We start from the raw sequence: 23,815 nt of genomic DNA, 5'->3' as shown, positions 1-23,815 counted from the left end.
ATGCCATTCAAAAATTCACCCATCCCTACTGGCAACATCCATTAATGGAAGTACAGGGATTAGCATTGTACCAGTATCATTGAAGAAAGTCCCTGGTTGTGTCTTACCTAACTCTTACAAATAAGAATGCATCACACCCAACAGGGCAAATGTAGAGACTTTTACACATTGCTTAATGTTGCATTGATATTTTTCATCTGAGCCTAGCATTACATTCTCAATAGAGAGACAAGATTTTTGGAGCATTGCTCAAGCCCATCAGAAGTTGTCAGTGGTATTATGTGCTTCTATGTATTATAGGTGCACACAGTGCAAAATAAGTATGAATCAGTAACTTTTTTGCAAACCAGAGCTCACCAGAGAAATGAATCCTCATTACATAGTTTATAATACATTTAATTTGCATAAATGTTTGTTATGCATTTTATGCATGCTGTATTTTGCCACCTAGCTGTCCAAAGTGTCAGTTGATGTTAATTTATTCGTAAGAAAATTGTATTTAAAAAAATTCTTTGGACCTAATACCAATAGTGATACCAATATGGAAATACCAGAGATACAAGCTCTGAGAGATCTTGAAGATCTACTAATGGAAGGGCAGGAATACCCTCCAGAAGAGGTTGAACTAAGTTTCAACAACACTATTGAGAAACAATTGAAAATCAAATCCAAATTTACACCTCCTTCTAATATATGCCCTAATATAAATATCTTTACGAATTTAGTGACCCAAGACATTTTGAAGTTAACCCCGAAAATATATGAAAAAAACATAACTCAGGACGAAAGAAAAGCTATTAGAGAAATAACCATGTGGGATGATGTTCAGATCAAGCAATCTGACAAAGGGGGGAATATGGCCTAATGTAATTTGGCCTAATGTAATGTATTTGGAGGAAACAGATAGACATCTGACATCTGAATGCTATAAAAAATTACTGGGAGACCCGACTGAGAATTTCAGTACAATTTATGAAACAATACTCAAAAATGCACAGAAAGATTTATTAATTAGTAAAAAGGAATACCAATTCCTTAAGGTCGAACATCCGAGAATTGCGACGTTTTATTTGTTACCAAAAATCCACAAACATATAGAGAAACCTCCAGGCAGACCAATAGTGTCTTGAAATGGTAATTTATCGGAAAAAGCGAGCCAATATTTAGATCTATGCCTCAAACCCATGGTAGAATCTTTGAGGTCTTATGCAAGAGACACAATGGATGTTCTAGTACAAATCAATGACATACAGTTAACGCCAAGTAACATCCTATTAATTACACTAGATGTGGAGGCGTTATATACCTCAATCAGACATGAACTAGGAATAGAGGCTGTACCATACTTTTTGTCCAAATCAGGGGAAGAATCGGAAGATCAAATTGAATTTTTGTGCAAGCTAATGAGGTTTGTACTATATTTCAATTATTTCACCTTTAATGGACAATTCTTTCTCCAAACTCAGGGGACAGCCATGGGTACGGCTTGTGCCCCAGCATATGCCAATCTATTCCTGGGACAATGGGAAGAGACAATTGTGTTCAGTGAAAAACTTGCCAAGTACCACAAACATATCCTTAAATGGCTTCGTTATATAGACGATATACTAATAATTTGGCAAGGAACACATACAGAATTCTCTAGTTTCTTAGAGGAATTGAATACCAACAACCTGAACATCAAACTAACTTCCCAAATTTCAGATAGAGAAGTGTCCTTCTTAGATCTCAATATAACCATGGGAGAGGATGGCGAATTAACAACAAGCAACTATAGGAAAGAAACGGCCACAAATTCCCTTTTGAGTCACTCACAGGGGAATTTCTTAGATTACGACGGAATTGCACTACTCTGACTGAATTTAAATTACAAGCAAAGGATCTAAAAAATAGACTAAAAGACAGGGGATATTCCAATAAACAACTTAAAAATGCCTACCATAGGGCTCTTTGTACAGAGAGACAATCTCTCTTAACAAAGAAGGATGAAAAATCAAAAGGCGACAATGCCATACGGTTTATAAGTACCTACAGTACTGACAGTAAAGAAATTCGGAACATCCTTAATAAACATTGGAATGTTCTCCTAATGGATGAAACATTAAAATCAATATTACCTAACCAGGTACAGGTCTGTTACAGAAGAGGCCCTAATCTAAAAGATCTAATGTGCCACAGCCATTTCGGCAGTAAAAAAATCCCAGAAAAGATCAAAGGCTCTTACCCATGTGGAGAGTGCAATATGTGTAAACAAATGGTGAGAAAGGAAACATTCCAGGATAGATTTGGGAAAAATAGACAAATACGAAATTATATAAATTGCAAGACAAGAGGTGTAATTTATTGCATCGAGTGTCCGTGCAATTTACGCTATGTTGGAATGACCACCCAGATGCTGAAACAAAGGATGCAGAAACACTGCAGCACCATTAAGAATGTCAAAAATGAAAAGTAAACTGAAAAAACTCTATCTACTGTGGCACAACATTTTAGGGCCAAACATCAATCAGACCCAAAAAAGTTATCGTTTTGGGCAATAGAAAAAGTGATATTGGGAATCAGAGGTGGCAATCTAGAACAAGAACTTCTCAAAAGGGAAACCTTTTGGATTTTTAATCTTGACACAGTTGCACCTCGAGGTATTAATGAAAACAATCTATTTACAGCATATCTTTGAATAATATCAAAAATCATAATGGTAGCAACGATAGGATTACATGATATAGGTTTGAAGGTATCTTTATTAGTATAGAAACCGCTACATCTAATTCCCCAAAATCACCAATTTTAGTCCAGTACTGTAGGGGTTAATTTACAAAGAAGTCCCCCACATCTCTGGATTGGGAATTAAGACATGCGCCCGTCATTGAAACTCATTGAGATGCACGTCTGGACATGTGGTCTCGCGAGAGGATGACGTCAGCGCAGAAGATATGCGGAAGTGAATGCGGCTATAAAGAACCGCGTCGGAAGGTGAGCGGTAATTGCCTTTTGAAAAAGCGAATTGCGAAACGTGCGTCAGGGCAACTGACGGTCTCCTTGTTTTTAGCTTTGAACCATCGGATGGTGGGGTGGGATTGAAACAAAAATTCTTTTATTATCTCAGACTCTTTTACTGATCTATTTTCCTTTCTAAGGACTGTGGGGTTTGCGGTTTTACAGGTTTAGACAGCCTCTCTCAAACAGTTAGAAAAGGTACTTTTGAGACCGCAGCCCTACAGGTCCTGTCGTTCTACATCTTTGTGGTGCTCCTAGGGACTTAGAAAAATTATAGCTAGAATCTTGGGAGCAACTCCACCCTCTATACAATTTCACCTTTCTCAATTTTAACCAGAGATCGATAACCAGGTTTTTTTTAATGTGACCATAAGGATTAACTCTTAGATTTTAATTAATTTATGCACTAATCACTAAATGGAATGGTGAACTAATTGATTGCACATGGCACTTTATTAAATAGAGCATATAAAAATTAATCAACTTTGAACTAATTGCACAGGCCACTTTATATTTATGAATTATAATTGTCAACCCTTATTGGTTAAATTGGCTAAGAATATTGAGAGTGAATTGAATCTTTTTGAATGAACTTGAATCCTCACAAGACAAACGGCACCTTTAATCATAAGTAATTTAATAGGGAGTAACGAACTCCCAATCTTTAGTTCAACTGGCTATTGACCGTGTGGGTTAAACTGGAATAAAATAACGGACAATACCAAGTGTAAAGGTTCTTATTAGAATTAATTGTTAAAGGTGTTTGAAGGTGAATACGGCATATGAATTGTCATATTCTGCAGAGAAGAGTCAGTTTCACTAGACTTTAAACAATAAGCAACTTTGTAACGTGTTAATCTGGTGTTATCAGTTCATTTCAAAGATTGTCAACATAGTTTCTGTTTGGGTTATTGTAACAATTAAGGTTTCCTTTAAATTGCATAACAAACTGAAACTAATCGTGGAGAGAGGTGGGTGAAATACAGAGGTGTAGTGTTGATACAGTTACTAAACAAGGTTCCTTTTTTCTTTTCTTTATTATAACAAAGTGTCAGTTTAAACATCAGCATATGACTTTATACATTCAGCTGTCTAGCTTTGATCTGATATTTTGCAGCTATTTTGATATACTGTTATGTATTTGCAATGAGTTACTCTATGACCCTTCACTAATCACTCAATGTTGAATTACTTTTATGTCCATTAACTTTTCTATCTTCATAAATAATAATGTTGTGTGAAGCCAGTGGCGTAAACCAGAAATATCTATTGAGGGGCTCAGTGCAATCAGTCGTCCCCTGCACCCCCTCTCCGTGGCACACCTCCCAGCTATGCACTGCATCGCTATTTTTAAGATAAAATGCATGTCGGGAGGAGGATAGGCATTTTTGTTTGCTTGGTATAACCTAAAAACTTATTCTACTATCCAGTAATAACTTACTTCAAAAGCTCATTAGAAGGTGTAAGCTTTTATAACCAGAGAATGACATTTGGTTTTAAAGTATTATATATTTAATAAGCATGATTCTGTATAAATATGATTTATTGCCAAAGGCATAAAAAATCATTGTAAACATTGTGCTTACATGCACAACATTATTCTGTTTGTTCTGTGTACCAATCCATTATTTGTTGTCCAAACAAAGCCCAACTTGGTATGAAGTATTGAGAGAAGCCTAAGATCATTGAGTTCATTTACAAAGTGCAAGAAAATATCAGCAAAACACTCTTTTTCATCTGCCAAGCATAAATCCCTCAATTTACATCCACTGTGTAAGGGTTGTATCCCTTCTGATGCACATTACGTCAGATGTGGCAACACATCGAGGTTTTCTTTCAAAAATGGTGATGTTCTAAAAATATTATCTAACTTTTGAAATGAAGCTGATACTTCAAAGCAATTGCATGTTCAACCAAACTGCAGTGATAATTTACTATGGATTTGTTACAACTGCTTTTCCACTATAATGTTATAAAATACTAATTCATTTATTTGTGACCAACAATCTGCCATCTAGCCTTGTGAGGAATAGTCCCTTATCACAGAATTTGAACTCATACTGTCTAAGTTTTAGGACATTTTTATTAAATTCTAGTTTCTTAGCATATGATGAGTTGATCTTGTATTCCATATAGGTTGTTCTACAATGGTCATATAATTGTGTTTTCCGGTAGCTTTATTCTCTTTGCTGTGTATCTTGACATCCTATTCATTTTATTGCCATTTGTCACTACAGATATTTGCCCAACTTTATGAATAATTGGCCTATTATGACTTCAATATCCCATTGCTGATCCATCTTGGTCAGTATGATCTCATTTAACCTGTCATTTCTCTCTTTATTTCTTGTCTCTAAAGGTAGCACTTTACATTTGTCTGTGTCAACTGGCAAACCATCCCCACAAACTAATGAAACTAGAGGATACACTTATTGCAACAAAAACAGAGTAACGATGTAGTGAAATTTTCTAAATATGTCAGAAAAATCAATTCTTTATAACACAACCCTGTGTATTCAGCAATACGTCTTACTGTTGTTGCAATAGAGTATTTGTTGACTGAGGATATCTGTGTGTGTGTGCAAGGACCAATTATAATAGGGTGATTTGTTCTACATATAGAAAAAATCATACAGATATGGTTATTATATAACCCTTTCTCTGTCAGTGATCCATGTTCTACATTGAAGGAAAGAATTTATGGATATGTGTTTACCAATAACATGCTTTCTCCAGATTAGCAAAAGAGGAGTGCTCCAAGGGTAATGATATAAAAATGCACTTACATCAAAGTGAATTAATAAAAGTAGGTCCTGAGGAAGCTCTATTGAGCTTGAAACATGTTGAGGCTGAAGAGATGTTCAGATGTTGATGAGTCTTTTATTAATTGATTTTGATGTGAGTACATTTCTATATTATTACCCTTGGATTGCTCCTCTTTTGTTGTTTTTAGGTTTCTACCTTTGTGGACTGAAAAGAGGTGATATGGCAATCACCTGATTAAGTGTAGCAGCTCACTATCTAGAAGTGTGGTAGAGCTTCACTGGAAGGAGTTTGGCAGATTGTTTTGAGGCTTCAGACTTTAGCTTTGCTTTTCCAAAATCCCCCTGAACCCAGGGAAATTGGTTAAAATAGATAAAACCGGACCAACAAATCATTAGACAAAAAACAGCCTTACGTGTTTCGTGCCTAAGTCTGAGTGTCTTAAGGTATGTGCACCTGGACACCACACACATTTTTTGTGAAGATCTACATGTTAGATTTACTTTATTTTTGGAACTGTTTTCTTTCGAATTTGCATTAAAATAGATAAAAGATAGATAGATAGATAGATAGATAGATAGATAGATGATAGATAGATAGATAGATAGATAGATAGATAGATAGATAGATAGATAGATAGATAGATAGATAGATAGATAGATAGATAAATTGTTAAAGTCAGAATTTGTTTTGACTCACAGGTTGTAATTAGCTCTGCACAAATAAATGACAATTCATTTTACATTAAACTCCTGTAGATATAAGTGCTCCCTTTAAATTGTTCCATGTCCAGTTGAAAAAGTTAACAACAGCAATATACAAGTTGGAATGTTTGGAATGTTGGAATGTTTTATAATTAGTTCCCAGGCTTGGAATACAAGAACAGATTAAGGGACTATGCAGAATCAAATGTATTCTGAAACTGTTGAAATATCAATGGCTGCACAGACTCTATTCACCAAGCTGTGTGTCAAGGTAATTTTCTTCACATAAGTAAGCAAGACTATTTATTTTTAGTTGTTCATTGTTATTTCATTTTTCATTTGAAAGCATTGGTTAAGCTATTTACAATATTTCAAAAGCATTAGTCTTAAGTACTGAAACAGCTAAATAGTAGTTATTTTATAAAATTAGATAAAGACAGGAAAATATATCGGGCCAAGGTTTGTGTTGTGTGTGTATTTTCTCGACTCCTGTAGATGATAAAACAAAGGGTTTGCTTGGCAAAAGTCTCTAAAATAAAAAATCCAGTGAAAAATTTAGAAAATATTTGTGTGTGTGATAAAAGGCAAATGCCACTATTTTAACAAACCAGAACTGGAATTCAGGAATGTTGGTAGAAGATAAAGAAAAGCATCTATTTTAAAAAATATTACAGTATAGTAATATTGCAGCTAACAGTAGGTTTGCAATAAGTGGCAAGGGCTAATTGAAAAACATATAGATCCAGAGCCCAGTCCATGGGTTTGCTCACCCTTCCCAAATACTCCCATCTCACAAGACTCATAACTAGTGATAGTTACATAGTTACTTAGTAAGTTAGGTTGAAAAAAGCACACAGGAAGGCAAAATAACTCCATTTGAAGCTTCTCCAATTTGCCTCAGACGCGAAAATAATTTTTGACTTGCGACAATTTTTTCACCCATTGGAGTCTATGGGTCAAATTTTTGTGGCGAAACTCACCGTAAAAGTTTGCTGATAACACCGCAACCAACTTGAAAAATTTAAAGAAGGAGGGAACTCTCCAACTGTACAGGAAAACACTATACTTGTTGCATTTAGAGTAAGAACATACAGTAAATAGGTCTTGTATTTTAATATAATTTTTGATATGCTGTTAAAGTGGTGCCTCCCTTTGTATTTTACTTGATTGCATGAATTTAAGAATAAACATGTGTTACAGGTTTATGTTTTAAAATGAAACATTATTTTTGTTATAAGTTGCTTGTACTTTGCTAAATTGCTCATTTGCATTTGTATTTTGACAATCTTCTCAAGGTCAGCAAATGTTTAGATGCAGTATGGCTAGTTGTGAGGTAACAACACTTCATGCTCTAAATGATCTTGACCTTGCAAAGAGAATCATTTTAGTCATTTATGGTATTGTTAACTCGTGGACACTGTCTCCAGTTGTGTTCATTAGACTATGTAGCTGTTGTGCATAGACCATAGGTCTTTAAGCAACTTAAAAACAAAGCCCCATGCTCTGTGCTTAGCTTTTATTTGCAAGTTTAACTGTAATTAGTTTGAGCATGTTAAGGTTCACAGAAAAACAAATACAAGCATCCCTTATACAAATTAGATATATAATTAAACCCTTTAACGTAATATGTTAATAGGAGTAACTATATATAATGATACTTGTATGCAGAACATTTGCAGAGCTTAACTACTTCTTTACAGTTACCGTATACTATATTTGTACAGTATATGTCAAAAAGATACAGGATGAAAGATTTCATATAAGATTTATTATTGTGTATGAATATTGCATTAAGGTGTTATGAAAAAATCAACAGTTAAAGCTAAAACAAAACTATGTAATTGGACCATTGTAAAAAAAAAAAAATGCTTGTTTTTTGCAGATAACAAACTATGGTGGGCAGATCAAAACCTTGGACAAATTGGAACATGCAATAAAAAGGATGGAAGAAATCCTTCCGTTATGAGAAACAAGACATTAGGAGTTATGCACATGAAACTCTATGATAAGGAGGCTCAGCAAGGTACCTCTTTCCTAATCAACTATATTACCTAATGTGTTACCACTTGGCTCATTACTATCATCTTAGCCATTCTCACTGTCATCCCCATGGTCTCAATTCTTCCCAAAATCATCCCAGTGACTTGGTCTTTTTTCAACCTAACTTTAACTATGTAATGATTAATGATTAGAACTGTCCTATATATATATATATATATATATATATATATATGTGTGTGTGTATATATATACCTACAAGAGTCCTCTGCACTCAACCCATTATCAATATATTTAAGACAGAGACATTTTGTGCATACTGCTACTAAAAAATGCCTTACCCTTTAAACAACACAGGGATTGTTTGTCCATATATTGCAATATATTTAAGCTGGCCAACTACGTCAAAGTCATCCCATATCTGGCCAGTCCTACGCTTAATTTTCATCTGATTCATTAAGAATTCAATTGCTTAATTATACATTTTACAAAGGGACTAAGTTTTACCTGCAACTTACTAGTTGCTTTCAAAGTAAACCTCCATACTTGGCTGCCCTTTTATTAGACACCAGTGGGATCACCTGACTATAGCTGGGAAGGGTGGGAGCTACAACATGGAGCTGGTCACTGCTCCTGTATAACTATAACAAACAAGGGAAGTTGTGCTCACCACTATTTTTTAAAAACATTAGGCGGGGGTATATATTAAGAATATGTTTTGCTCCCTTCATATTCGCCATCCAGTCTTCTCTTAATGCTCACATGCTTTATGTAAGATGTCATTCAAACTACAATTCTAACTACAAAGCATAGTGATTAAGAAGAAAGGAGCGGGGATATTGAGTACCACAACCTGCTCTGCATCAAAGTGCAAGATAGTTATACTGATGAGTTTGCCAATGTTTAGTGGTTTAGTTGATAAACTCCTGAATTTGTGTACAGATATTCAAGGTAATGAAACAGTCCTGTGGTTGGTTTCCAAGATCATTAGCCCCAACAAATCTGTCATTTTGAATGACAAATGAATCAATCATAAGAATTTTATAACTATACAGCAATTAGCAACATAAGGTAAACAAATAGTAGCCAGCTAGTTAGTGTTTATTACTAAAGTAGGAGCAATAAGAGGTAGGCATGGGTTTAAATGGCAGCTGTGGACTTATATGCATATAAAGTTGAAAAAGGCTTATTAGAAGAATTTGTCACACCCTTTTACTATTGAATTGAATTTTCTACATATATTGTGTACTCTATATGTTATGTTGTCCAAAGGTGTGTGTGCATGCGTGTAAACACATGTAAATTCATAAAAAAAACTGGCACTCTTTCCCCAAAAGAAAAAAAAAATCTCCCTACAACTCCATACACGTGACCTGGCTCAGAAACAAAAACTTTGTCTCAGGTATAAATAGTACTTTATTTCAAATCAAAGGTTGAGTATTTTTTTCCTCGAATGAACTCAAAACTCGAGTGGTATTTTACTTAAGTAAAAACTCAAATGTTAAAAACCCAATTCTGCAAGTTCGAGTCCTGCAAACCCGAAAAAGGCTATCAATTTGAGTTTTTGGTTTGTGGGACTTGAATTGATCGAATCATTTGAGTTTACAGGCAAAACCCTTCAAAAAAACATGAACAAGTAGGCTGTTAAACTCTTCAAATGCTTCAAGAGACCTCTGCCATTGACTTTTGCATGACCTTCGACAGTTTTTAGGTGGTGTATTTTCAGATTAAAGCTGTTTCTAGGGTTGGGGTATAATAGATCTTTTTTGAAAAAATTTTTTTGATTGATTTGAGTTATTTTTTATCCCAAAAATTTGAGTTTTGAACAAAGAATACCACTTGAAATCTTTTGTGGAAAAAACAACTCAAACCTTAATAAATCTGCCACTAGGTATACAAAATATAAAACATATGACCACAGACACTTACACTTTTACCTATACCTAACTTGATGCAAAAATATCCTTTTCTGCATAAGCAACAATTCCCTTTGAACCAATTAATACATTTTGTTAAACAAAAAAATAACACAATTAACATAAGCAGACAAAAACAACTCTTTAGACTCATTGTGGACACGTTAAGATATTGTAAAATCAACCGCACTAATCTATAGATTATGACAAACCCAACATTAACCTTTAAACCATTGACAATCCCACAGACAGAAACACAAGATATTCTTCAATATCACACACATGTCATGTAATGCATGCCTTCTAGTTGATATCAGAAAATGTCTTTGAAAATCGTACACCAGTCAGAAGGTGGATAAAGATATTTATATCTTTAAGAACACTTAGGGGCACATTTACTATGGGTCGAATATCGAGGGTTAATTATACCATAGTATTTTTTTTCAATAAATGTTTCAGATAATATTGAAGCTACTGTAATATTTTATTGATGTGTTATTTGCTTCATTATTACATTATTGCTAAAATATCATGACAGCCTACAGTGGTTATAAAAAGCCTGTAATGAGAATTAAAGTTTTTCTTAAAATTTAACTTAAGAATACACTATACCATAGTATTTTTTTGAATACTTTATTTGACTTCTTTCAAAGTTGATTAGGTAAAGGTAGTGTGCAAAGTATACGTTCACACTGCTGGTAGATCATTAATAACCCCTTATTTCTACTGAACATTCAATGTCCACCGTCTTTCATACAACATGAATATAAATGGTAATAACCTATAATAACACTAGGAAAGTAATGTAAGAGCAATATTTTGTTTTATTTTGGGTAACTCATGCAATCAATACATAAAACATAGGTCTGTTTTTGAGCAAGCATCTAATTGGTCGATACTTGTAACCTTTAAAAGGACAAATGTCTACCATAAATTTTTACCAATATCTGCATAATTAAGAAGATTACTTAGACAGATGATTCTGCACAGAGGGCAATGTTCTGAATATTTCCCAGCATGTTGGATGGCCTTGCAAAGATTAAACTCGCAGTCCGGCGCTGACCTAAACATCAAAGGGAGTTGCTTTGAATTCGTTTATCAATGTGGCTTTATTCCAACACACAGTGCGATATACATGGCAGTAGGTATTTGCAATAACTATGTTACTAACTCAGCGCCAGACTGCAGGTTTAATCTTTGCATAGAAATGCCGGATAGAAGTGACTGGGTTCCCGCGAGAGCTGCGACCAACAGGGAGACACCGCACTGCACAAGGGCGAGCTCCGTTTTTTTTTTTTTTGCACATCCACAATCATTGTCTGCATGTTGGATGGCCTACCTGCCCTGACCTATTACATTTGCTTCTAGCAGCATTAAGACCCAAAACTCAGGCATCCAACCAAAACTCAGGCAATATCTAGGTACAGAATGATTCACATTACAAGAAAAAGACAGAGAAAGACACCTTCTTAGAACTTTGACATGTATAGACAACAATTCATTATCAAAAGAGACCGTCTCTAGCACAGGTTTACTCCCTAATGACTGGCGCATTTTTGCTCAGGTGAACAATTGTTACTCCGCAAATTCACTAAAGTATGCATTTTACAGAACGTTACCGCTTTCGCCAGAGTTTCCTTTGCCACTTTAGACCAGGCAAAACTAATAGAATGAAGCTACATCCTCCTCAATCTTATGTCAGTGACATCATATCATATATGCTGGAAAATCATAAAAGTTCAGTTTTAAAGCGGAATTGCCTTCAAAAGTCCTAACTATTAAAGATTTTTGTGTCAACTATTTTTTTTAACCAATTTGAGGGGCATGCCACATTTGTTTTAGGGTGGGCTCATGTCTAGGGCATTATCTCTTTATTCTCTATTTTGCTTTCTTAAACATTTGTAACAATAAGTGGCCACTTCAAGCATTGTAACGAACATCTCTAATAAAGACGTCTATATAACCTATAGGTCTCACTAGGCAGAATTAAAAGCTAGCGAAAAATGGCCAGCATTTGGCTGCTGAGATGCAACTTCACATTTTACTGAAATAGAGTAGTGGTAATAAATTTACGCCTGGCGTGGTGATGTGAAGTGTTGCAGTGCATTCGCCTGAAAAAATTTGCCCCATAGTGTTATTCAGCATTTTTCTTCTTTTAAACATTATACATCGGCTTTTTATGCTTATGATTGAATTTTGCCTCAGTAACAAAGAATCAGTCTTTTACAATCTTTGAATGTCAGTATACAGGATAATTGGTTAACATCTTATTGCAGATTCTTAGCTAATGTGGGAGTATTTAAATACAATTAAATAACTATCTACACCTGAAGTATAAGTTGGCAAAATCATCAATAAAAGAGACAATTTCATTAACAGTATCACTCTAGGTGCCTTAAAAGCTTCATTAGTATGAAAAATGAGCAGTTTTGATGAGTAGTATTGTTTAAAGTGCTTAAACTTTATATGTACAATTACTCATTTCGTTAGTCATCTTGGCAAGGATCACAACATCATTTAAAAATTTTAGTGAAATAGACACAGGTGGACACATGTTATACATTTAGGGGGTTATTTATCAAGGTCCGAATTTATCTCAATATCGGCTGCTGCAAACTCCGAAATTTTTCGAATTTTCGGGTATTCAGAGCTTAGTAAATATATTTACTGACTTGAACTATACTGATGAACATCACAAAATCCAGTTCATTTAATAACAAACTTAATTAATTACTCAATTAATTAATTACTTAATTAATAAGGCTTTCATAAAGTTATTTGGTTTTTAGTAAACAATTCAGGACATGATTCACATGATAGAATTCATTTACTTATCTCTGTGTATAGGTTCTTAGAGATCCCTCATTCATATCTCAAGCAGGTTCAACGTCTTTTAGGTTTTTAGACTCTGCTGTTTCTGACAAATCCATACATCCAGTACTGCACCCATAAAGCACTGCATTTTGAAATGGTCTTAAGCTTCCTTTCTAAAATCTCTAGGGCATGAATTTGTCCTATTTTAATCACCCTGCTTTCTCTAATAGTAAATGACTACATCTCACAAAACTACGTTTGGAATACATCAAAGATACAGTTTAGGAAGTCTAAAGGTTTAAGTATCAGTTTGAATCACGAGCACAAGATGCAGAAATTAAGCCTTTCACAACAATGCTGAAACACACACACACACACACACACACACTCAGCTATTCAAATTGAAGTTATTCACATGCAAGGTGGGATTTCTTCTTATAGAATTGGACATTGTGGTACTTTGCTGTTCAATTTTAGAGAAAAATTGCATGATCAAAGAAATAGTTGTACATCAGATCAGACAGTGTCTGTAATTGGAGATTTTCTGAATTAAATTATATTTAAGGGCAGATTTATCAAAATGTGTGATTAGAGCTTACCACAGAAAACTCACTATTCATTGATTCTCATGGGTTATTTAGAAGCATATTTATCAAATGGTGATGAATACAATTCTAGAGATCTCATAGAATTAAATAGAAAGTGGTCAGTTTTCTGTGGTGAACTGTAATCTCACATTTTGATAAATCTACCACTAGGGGCCCATTTACTAACATTTGAATTTGAAAATTTTTCCAGGAATCTCAAAAAATGTGTCGTTTTCTAACTTTTTAAAAAAACTCCAAATATTTGTGATTTATTAAGTGCAAAAACCACAAAAAACACTGATACAAAACTTCACCACGTAAAAGTTGTTGAGGTCCTATGGAAGCCAATGGGAGCTGCACTGATCCTATTGGACTGATTTAAATCAATTTGGACTTCAACAGGTTTTGTAATGTTTTTTTTTCACTAGGAACTGTCCAAAAAACTCTTTTTATTCGTATTTTTTTAGCACATCATCATTTTTTGTTTGTACTTTTTTTAATCAGATCTTTAAAATAAATGACATCGCATTCATATTTTAGAGTTTGTGAGTTTAGTCGTGGTTTCAAAAACCACTAAAAGCTACCCTTTGATTTGAAATGTATTGTTTTAAGAATTTTCTTTGTTGCTGAACTTCAACTCGAGCATGCTTCATCCATTGATAATATATGGAAGTAAGCAATAGCAAGTCCTTGACATTCCAAGGCCTTTAATAATTAAAGGGATGATGAGCAAAACATTGTGCACTCCCAAGTAGTTTTGTACATGCAGCGATTATTGTCCACACAAAAATGTAATCAGTCAGTAGCTTAATTTTTAGATACCTGCCACTCTGGTTGTTAAAAGGTTAACAGTAAGGATGCAGCATCCCCTTAATCACCTACAATTCCTTCTCCTCCTCTAACCCACTCTGCCCCTCCCTCAGGAATTTACTTTGACTGTTGCCTAATGATCATGCTCAGTTATTCTCAGCTCAGATTACTAAACACACCCTCCTGTCTAACAGCCAATGAATAGATAGCATTGCTGGTTTCCATAGAAACTCTAGCTGTCTGATGCCATATTTTTTCTCCTAACCACTTCTTCTGAGCTCAGCTTAACCATTACAGTGCATGTCCTGTTTGCATATATCAATGTTACTGATGATGTGTCAGAGGGAAAATGACCACCAGGTGAAAGCTGCTATTTGTTTAAGGAAAATGTGACAAGTGGAACTGGCAAATGAAAGGGATATATGCAATACAAATTATGTAGCTTGGGTAGGGAAGATATGCCCAACTTATATACATGGTAGGAAAATTTAATCTTTACATGTCCTTTAGTTCTTTTATTTCCTGATAAACTTGGGTTTATTTATCAACATAGGGCAAATTTGTACCTGGGCAGTAGCCAAATAGCTTCATTGTTCTACATGCAACTGGCTGAAAAAGGGTTATCGCTGATTTGTTCCTATGGGCCAGGGCACAGGTACAAATATGGTCAATGTGTTGATAAATGAGCCCCACTGTTTTGTATATAACTGTAATATGCAATATTCTTATACGATATTCTTTTTTTCCAGAGGATTAAAGCAATCAGATCATTACTGTTGTTATTATTATTGTTGTTTTTAATCAGTGCTTTTTTTGTCAAGGAACAATAATTTAACATTTTGTTTTTTTGATTGATGTATTTGTAGGTAGTAATCCCTGCCAGATAAATAATGGTGGGTGCTCACAATTATGTTTGCCAACTTCTGAAACAACAAGAACCTGCATGTGTACTGTTGGCTATAACCTTAAAAAAAATCGGATGTCATGTCAAGGTATATTTTGTGCTACGAAATAATATTCCATTTATCTGTTATGTCTTGAATGTTAAGCCTTTGAATGTTATGTCTTTGAATGGTTTACAGTTACATTCTGAAGAATTTCAGATATTAAAGCACAGTTTTCCTGATGGTTAGACATTGAGTGGAAAAGATTTGGTCAGACGTCTAGATTGAATGACAGTGCCCTTAAAATCAATTAAAAACTTGCATATGTGATACAACAACCGGTACTAAAGAGGTAATATCTCTTTTGTTAACCAAGCCCATATCCACCATGCAAATATCAAAGTTCCTACCTGCCTAAGTTGGGACAGGTGGTGCTAGTCATAATAGATACCTAGTCAACCTATGTGGTCCTATGCATTTTACTGCTTTTGTGACTTCCTCACGGGAATAAATTACTTATGCATGATTTCTGGTTGAAGTTGTATCACCAAGATGCTAGACCCTCAAGTTTTAAATAGATTTTAAGGGCACTTTCCCGCACCACACTGTGTTTTTAGGTGGTGGTTATGTATATTTAAGCAGCTTTTAAGATTAATCAAAAGTTAAGTTTTAACTAACAAAGGGGAGCTTTTTGATTACTGGGGCACAGGCATCTGAACCGGGTTATTAGTGGTGGGTTGATGGCAAACTCCTTGGTCCCTCTATTCTTTGTTTGCTAACCTTCTAAATCTGTTTTTACAGTGGTGCAATAAGGAAATGTAGTAGCAGTTTCAATGTAAAGACAGATATACAGCATCTCCGATTCTTTAGTAATTAAATAATTTTATATTCTAAAAATGTATTTCCTAATAATATTGTTTCATTACAGCAAATATCACCATTTTGTGTACAGTATATTTTACAGAATACTGTGTGAATACATAAATGAATAGGTATTGAACTACTTTTAACAACTCCATAACCATTATTTGTTCTTGCAGGTATTGAATCATTTCTAATGTATTCAGTGCATGAAGGGATTCGAGGAATACCTCTCGACCCAAGTGATAGAATGGATGCACTCATGCCCATCTCAGGAACATCATTTGCTGTTGGAATTGATTTCCATGCAGGTATTTCATATAAATAAAAGAAAAGTATGCAAGACAGTTATATATTGATGTTTCTTCATGAAAATATTGGCACAGTGTTAATGTAGGCACCTGATTCAGCCAAAGGCTTTGATAGAACTGAATGAGTTAGTACATTATTCTGAAGGTTGTTAAGAGATTAAGCTGTGGAAGTTTTTATCATACAGAAGCAGATAATTTTGCTCCTTTTGTGTGTGACTAAGATAAGCACCAATCATGTCTTAATAATCCTCACAGGAATGCAAATAATAAATGCCCACCCTGGTCATAACTCGCTTCACAATTGATATAAAATAATGCCAGCCAGTAGAAAAGATTGTGGTGAATCTGAAGGGAAGTGTACAAATGTAATATTCAAATACACTTGAGGATCACCTGAAGCTAATCATACAATGGTTGACAACACAACGAGATCTTTTGCAAATATTGTTGCCTTTTTAGTATTCAGGCTATTAAGATGCCCTAGGAATTAAAAAATAGATTACAAAGGTTGGACAGAGGGTATCTTCACACATGCCAATGCAGTCATCATTCATCTGTTTTAAGTGTCCAGATAAAAACCTATCTAGAATCAAATTGCATCCACATGCCCACTACTTCTTAGTGAATTAAATATGGTGCATTATTAGTTATTCTCTTGTATCTGAGAAATTCTCTCTCCTATTTAATGATATGTCAGGTCAACAAGCAGTTGGATCAGGCAGTTTGGATAGCATTCCACTATTGGCAGATATATCTAAGTGATGTGATTGAGAATGGTTAGAAAATGAGGCCCGGTGACTACACGAAAGGTTCTGGAGACATTTAGTATAGCTTTAAGCTCTGAATTGAGAGAGTGATTTTCAGCCTTCTGTAGTTGGATCATTGTGGGCTTTGGAAACATAACATAAATGCCTTAAATACAGAGATCTGTCAACATTTTTAAAACTTTTCGTTTTTATGTGAGAAATGTTACTTTCATTTTGTTTTTCATTTTTATTTCTTTATTGGGTATCTATCATTTGTTATCATTGTTTCAAGTGCCTGAGAAAAAAATGACATATATATTGTAGGGTTCCATTGCCTTTAATAGTAAAATAAACAAAAACAATAAAAAAAGTTTGTGTAATTAGAATCAAACAAAAGTGATTAACCCATTGGTTTGAATGGGTTGCAGCTCCAACATCATTCAAACCAATGGGCGAATCACTTTTGATTCTGATTTTCATGCAGTTGGTATCATTAAAACGTATTAAGATATGCTTAGACTGCATTTTATTCAAATAATCCAAATTTTTAAAAATGATTTTCTTTTTCTTTATAATAATAAAACAGTACATTTTACTTGATATTAACTAAGATATAACTAATGCTTATTGGAAGCAAAATCAGGCTATTGGGGTTATTTAATGTTTACATGATTTTACAGTAAACTTAAGGTATGAAGATAGAAACTATGGAAAGATCCATTACACAGAAAACCCCAGATCCATTCTGTGTGTTCTGGATAACAGGTCCCATACCTGTAATATTATTTTTTGAAAACATTTTTGTTTGCAGTTTTTTCCAAGATATATGATAGATACCTATACTAGATTTTGATGGGAAAATCTAATAAAGAAGCATTGTTACAATAGCATATTGTTTTCTATACATTTAAGTGTATGCTTTTCATTTGCTAAACTGAAGAATATGTACCCTAGGTTATGTTCTTATAAATATTAAAATGCCTCAAATGAGAAGTTTGTTTTGACAACGCACTCACTGTTTACATGTTGCAAACTTGACAAGGGGATGCCTCAACCGACCTTTGCCCTCAGCCATTGTTACATATCTTAATGAAACACCAGCAGCCAGAAATGAAGTAAAATAGCTACAGCATTTATTTCCATTTTATTAAATAAATAGGACCTTGTCAGCCAAACAAAACACTATATTCTAAAGCCAGAATTTTATAAGAGATCACTACTATGCTTTGCCATTCCTCACTGAAGATGAGATCAGCACTATTGCATTATATCCACCAGAATTAGGCTGTCTCTACCAGAGAGGATGGCCCCAAACTCTGCTGCCAGCAGGAGCAGCATCTCCCACCATGAGAGAAGTTTAGCAGCCCTGCTGAACGGTCCTGAATCTGCAGTGTATTGATAATAGGAAATCCAAGCAGACTGTCACCTAGAACAGCAGTAGTAGATTTTGTTTTAATCAACCCACTATGCATTTCCTTTCTCCTTCTTCTAAAATTTCCTGTGTAGTACTCTGTCCTACCACTGCTGTGACAAATGAAACTTAAAATACATTATCTTGTATCCATGGTTTTGATCCAAAGTAAGTCAAACAACCCAGCCTGAAGCCAGTGCCAATTATGCCTTAAGAAGAAAGAAATCCCTTCCTGAACCCAATGGTGTTCAGAAACATTCTCTGGATCAAGCATTTGACATTCATTTAACATGAATTAATACAATGCAGACTCTCAAATTTATACTGCGAAGATATAAAGATACAGAAACCACATTATAATGATGCATTCAGGAAAACTTCCACATCCAACTATTAATAAATAATATAAGAACATAAAGAAGAAAAACTCCTGACATTTTGGCAAAATATGCAAAAAAAGAAAAAAACAAGACACGGAAGTGAACTGTTTCTCCCCTTAACATCACATCCCTCTCTTGCTCTGCCCCAGTCCATCTTTTCCCTGCCTTAATTCATTGCTTCTCAGCCAATCACAGCTACATCTGATTCTGCCAATATCTAAACATAAACCAATGTAATCTGGCTTCTGGTCATTCAGATCCCTTGTCATGCAGCCCCTGCGCTTATTGCTCCAGGCATAGGCATTCTAGTAAGACTCATTTATTAAGAATGGGGCAAGCTGTAAAGTGAAATCATGGGAGCAAAACTACCTAATGCCATTCTCTGCATCCTAAGATATAAATATTTGTGGTTGAACAACACAGAATAGAGTACAAAGAGCTCTGCCTCACTCTATATGCATTGTTGCCTATTTTCGAATTTCTGTATAAAATGTGGGTGGGAGGTACACATTGGGGGATCTTCTGGAACTTCCCTAGATTGGCTGATGTGCTCAGAAGCTCTGTAGACTCCCCTGGATATTTGTACCTTAGATTCTCCCTCTGTTACTTGTCATCTTTAATTATTTCCACAGCTCTACATACAGTATCTGTAGCAATTTGTGTTAAGATTTAATATTTTGCTTTCTTTCAAGCTAGCCATTCTTTACAATTTGCATGAAACATATCAGATGAATGGAAGAGCCGAAGTGTTCTTTTTAACTGAAAAGACAGGATTTTATGAAGGTTATATATTAAAACTTAATCATGCATTCTGATGGATTTATTGAGTCTACATCAAGATTTGTAATGTGTCTCATCTGTCCTTTTTACCATTTGTCTGGTTGCCTGAGCAAAACACTTAACTTTCTCCATACTGGAGATTCCTGTAGTGAAATCCAAACACACACATTTTTCAGACAAAAATCTGAAATAACAAAATCATCTGAAATATTTCTCTAAATTAGAATTGTTAAGCTCTCTTCTGGCCTAAAATATTTGTGACAGTCTCGCCATGACAATGTACAATGTATCGTGCAGAGTGTGTAATGGCTTTTTCCAGATCATAGAAATGAATTATAGTAAAGTTCTATTAAGAGCAAAGTTACATATGGATGGGAAAGAGATGCCTTGCAGGCAAATAGATGATTACAAAAAACAAGCATTGATAGCATTCACTAACCTTTACAGGATAGACTTTTCTGTGCTAATTGTGAGGTTTTTCAAGAGACTTTGGCATTTTATATTACTGTCTATCTGTCTTAAGGAGGGTTCACGTGTACACTACAAATTAAAGTCAACATGAATACTATATTTATAATTAGAACAATAATATCTTCACGTTTAGGGTGTTATTAATTAAAATCACTTTAATTTACTTGAATCTATTAAAAATTCACTAGAAAACTCAAAAAAACGTAGAATTTTTTTAAGATTTATTATACCCTGATGCTGCAAAAAGCCAAAATCCAAAAATCCGCCATCTCAGTCAGTGGGAGAGGTACCTTTCTCCGTTTTTGTGGCCTGACTTTTTTGGGGTTTTCGGGCAAAAACTCAAAAAATTCAAGCGATTTGGTGGGAAAAAGCCTCAAAAAGTTTTTAATTAATAAATAAACTAAAAACAAAGAATTTATGACAAAGAATCAAAATCACCATAGCATCATTACTCATAATACATATAGTAGCTTTTTAATTGGTTTTAATTTTTATTTTAATTGATCTTCCTCTTATGACTCTTTCCAGCAATCAGATAAGGGCTACTGATACCCTACAGCCAATAATGCTCTGTGAGTTTATAATTCTACAGTATTTTCATTGTTACTTTTTTCACTTATGCTTTTATTCACACCATCTCCTAATCATATGTCTCTCATTCCAACGGCTGCAACCAGATAGCTACTGAAAGTTTTCACTCACTGAAAAGCTACTGGAAAAAATAAAAAATAATTCAAAATGGCAAAATAGCAAATGAAAATTAGCAAATGAAAACCAAATAGAAATAGTCTTAGATTATGAATGTATACATCATACTAAAAGCTAATTTAAAGGTATATTTGGTAAATTGCCCCTATAACAACATACAATTAGTCATAATATTTTAGTTATACCCAGTAAGAATAAAGGTCCATTGCCATACTGCTCCCCCAAGTCCTAACACTGCAGACATGGATGAGTCTTACATTAACTAAAAAAAAGGTTGATGAAAAAGCCCACTCTAATGAATTATGGGGTCAAACAATGAACTCCTGTTATCCTGTTATCCATTTTAGGGGTCTGAAAAATATAATGTGTTAACTGTGTTGTCACTTTGACAATAATAGTGTTTATAGCTATGTGCACCTAGTTATATAGTTAAGTTGAGTTGAATGAAGACCAAATTCCATTAAGTGCAACCCCTCCAAATGGAATGGATAAAAAGATTCCCCACTATCTGTCTATAAAGTCATCTACTTGTAAACAGTAAAAATGTCCTTTTGCAAGTGTTTTTTTTTTTTTGAGACCCCAACCTTGACAGTGTATCCTCATAATTTTAATCTTCCACCTATTCAACCAGTTTATTTACAGGTCTCTGCACTCTCTCCAGCTCATTTATATACTTCTCAAGGACTGGATTCTAAAATGTCACTGCAAACTCAAAATGAGGTCTTGCCAGGGACCTATAAAGAGGCAAAATTATGTTTTCATCCCTTGAGTTTATGCCCTTTTTTATGTAAGACAGAACTTTATTTGCTTTAGTATCCACAGAATGACACTGCCCAGAATTAGACAACTTGTTATCTACACAAATACCCAGATATTTCTCAAATCAATTCAATTCATTCAACACACTGCCATTTAGGGTATAACTCATATTTATATTAAGTCTACCAAAACTGCAAAACCTTGCATTTATCAACATTGAAACTCATTTTCCAGTTTGCTGCCCAGATTTACAATTTAGTCAAATTTAATCACTTGGCTTTTTCTATTACAAAAAAAAAATGTTACATATGATATCGGTGACTATTGTCCATTCACTTAGGACAGAAAGACTTACACCACAAGCTATCCATATTCAGTGAATGAAGAGGTATGGGAACTGATTGAAAAACAGTATTTTTTAATCAAAAACACTGCACTTACTCTGACAGTCAATCACACTAGCAGCTTCAGGACATATAAATGACTAATAATAGTTGTATGGGATTGGTCACCCACTTGGGATGCAGCTGTGTCTCCTTAAAATTAACCAGTTCTGTTTGAAGCAGAGAGTTGATGGTTATTTTAAAGATGATGGTATCCCTTTAAGTGGAATTAGAAGGCAAGTAAAGTAGAATCACATTAGATAACGTTATGTCAAAAAAGAAAAAAAATAACTTTATTTCTTTTAACCTCTGAAGACAAGGCAAACATAACTCAGTTAAGATTAAGAACACAGGGCTTGCAAGGTTGGTTTTATTTGCAATGATTTAATATAATGCAGCATTTATCACGTTGTCGAAGAAGTCACAGTGGGAGGCAGGTATTATAATTTGCTACAGCCATATCCTCCAGCTTGAAATCATAGCAATAAAAATACACTTCGGATATATAGATACGGAGCTTGTAATGTTCATAAAAATAAATGTGAAAAACATACAAGTCTGAAATCTGGCACAAACTTTAAGGCATTATCCCCATGAGAGTAATCCTGAAATTGATGTTTTTCTAAGTCAATTTTCCTTTAATTGCTGCTATAAGCAGCAATGCACACTTTTATAATGTTTTGAAAAAGAAGACAAATTTAACATTGCAAAATTACCCCTTGATTTTCATTTTTAAAATTCAGCCCCACTAAAAATCAATAAATTTGTTTGTATTATTACTGATGGAAATATGTTATTGGTTTAAAAGCAATTAAGAATCCAACCTATTTCTAATTCAATTATAGAATAGGTTTGAAAAGGTTTACAAATAATTGGGTTCTTATTTGAGTCATTTAATGAACATTAGAAACTTGAAATGAAATGAAATACCCCTTTTGATCTCTAGTTTAAGTTGAGTGATATTATTACTTTTACTTTGTTCCCCAATGCATACTTAGCAAAAAATATTGGCAGAGGTGAAGCATATTTGCATTTCAGTTATATGCCACCATGATTGCTCGGATGAGGTAAACATAGCAACAGGCTAATTAAATGTCTGTAGACAAATGTAGCTGTCAGTTAAATTGCTGCTGGAAATTCTAAATATTAATTGGTAAACTAAGGGGCTTATTTACTAATATTTGAATTTCCATTTTTTTCACAAATCAATTTTTAAAAAAAAAAAACTCAAAAAATGTGAGGTTTATAAAGTCTAAAAATAACGAAAGATTCTTAATACAAAACTGCAGCAAGTAAAAGCAGTCATGGTCCTATAAATGTTAATGGGAGCTGTTCCTCTGATCCTGTTGGACTTTTTTAGCCATGCGTACATTTAGAAGTTTTCATATAAATTTTCTGATAGCAATTGTACGTGAATTGTTCTCACTTTTTATGTTTGTATATTTTAATAAATTATGAGGCATTCATGATTTCAGAGAAATAGCATTTAACCATACTGTAGTTTTAAAAAACTTAAATGGGCAATGTATATG

At 34.2% G+C, this 23,815-nt stretch overlaps 1 protein-coding gene across 1 annotated transcript in view; it reads left to right on the top strand.

The window, feature by feature from the left end:
- Nucleotides 1–23,815, top strand: part of LOC108701836 (low-density lipoprotein receptor-related protein 1B) — a 676,036-nt gene that overhangs the window by 434,464 nt on the left and 217,757 nt on the right. Inside the window, exons 33-35 of the mRNA XM_041576281.1 lie at nucleotides 8,347–8,487; nucleotides 15,456–15,581; nucleotides 16,514–16,645. Of these exons, the coding sequence (XP_041432215.1) occupies nucleotides 8,347–8,487; nucleotides 15,456–15,581; nucleotides 16,514–16,645 (399 nt within the window). The remainder of the gene's footprint in view (nucleotides 1–8,346; nucleotides 8,488–15,455; nucleotides 15,582–16,513; nucleotides 16,646–23,815) is intronic.

The sequence above is a fragment of the Xenopus laevis genome, chromosome 9_10L (genome assembly GCF_017654675.1).
Source record: "Xenopus laevis strain J_2021 chromosome 9_10L, Xenopus_laevis_v10.1, whole genome shotgun sequence".
Lineage (NCBI taxonomy): Eukaryota > Metazoa > Chordata > Amphibia > Anura > Pipidae > Xenopus > Xenopus laevis.
Note: the sequence above shows the minus strand (reverse complement) of the source record. Positions and strands in the feature narration are given on the sequence as shown.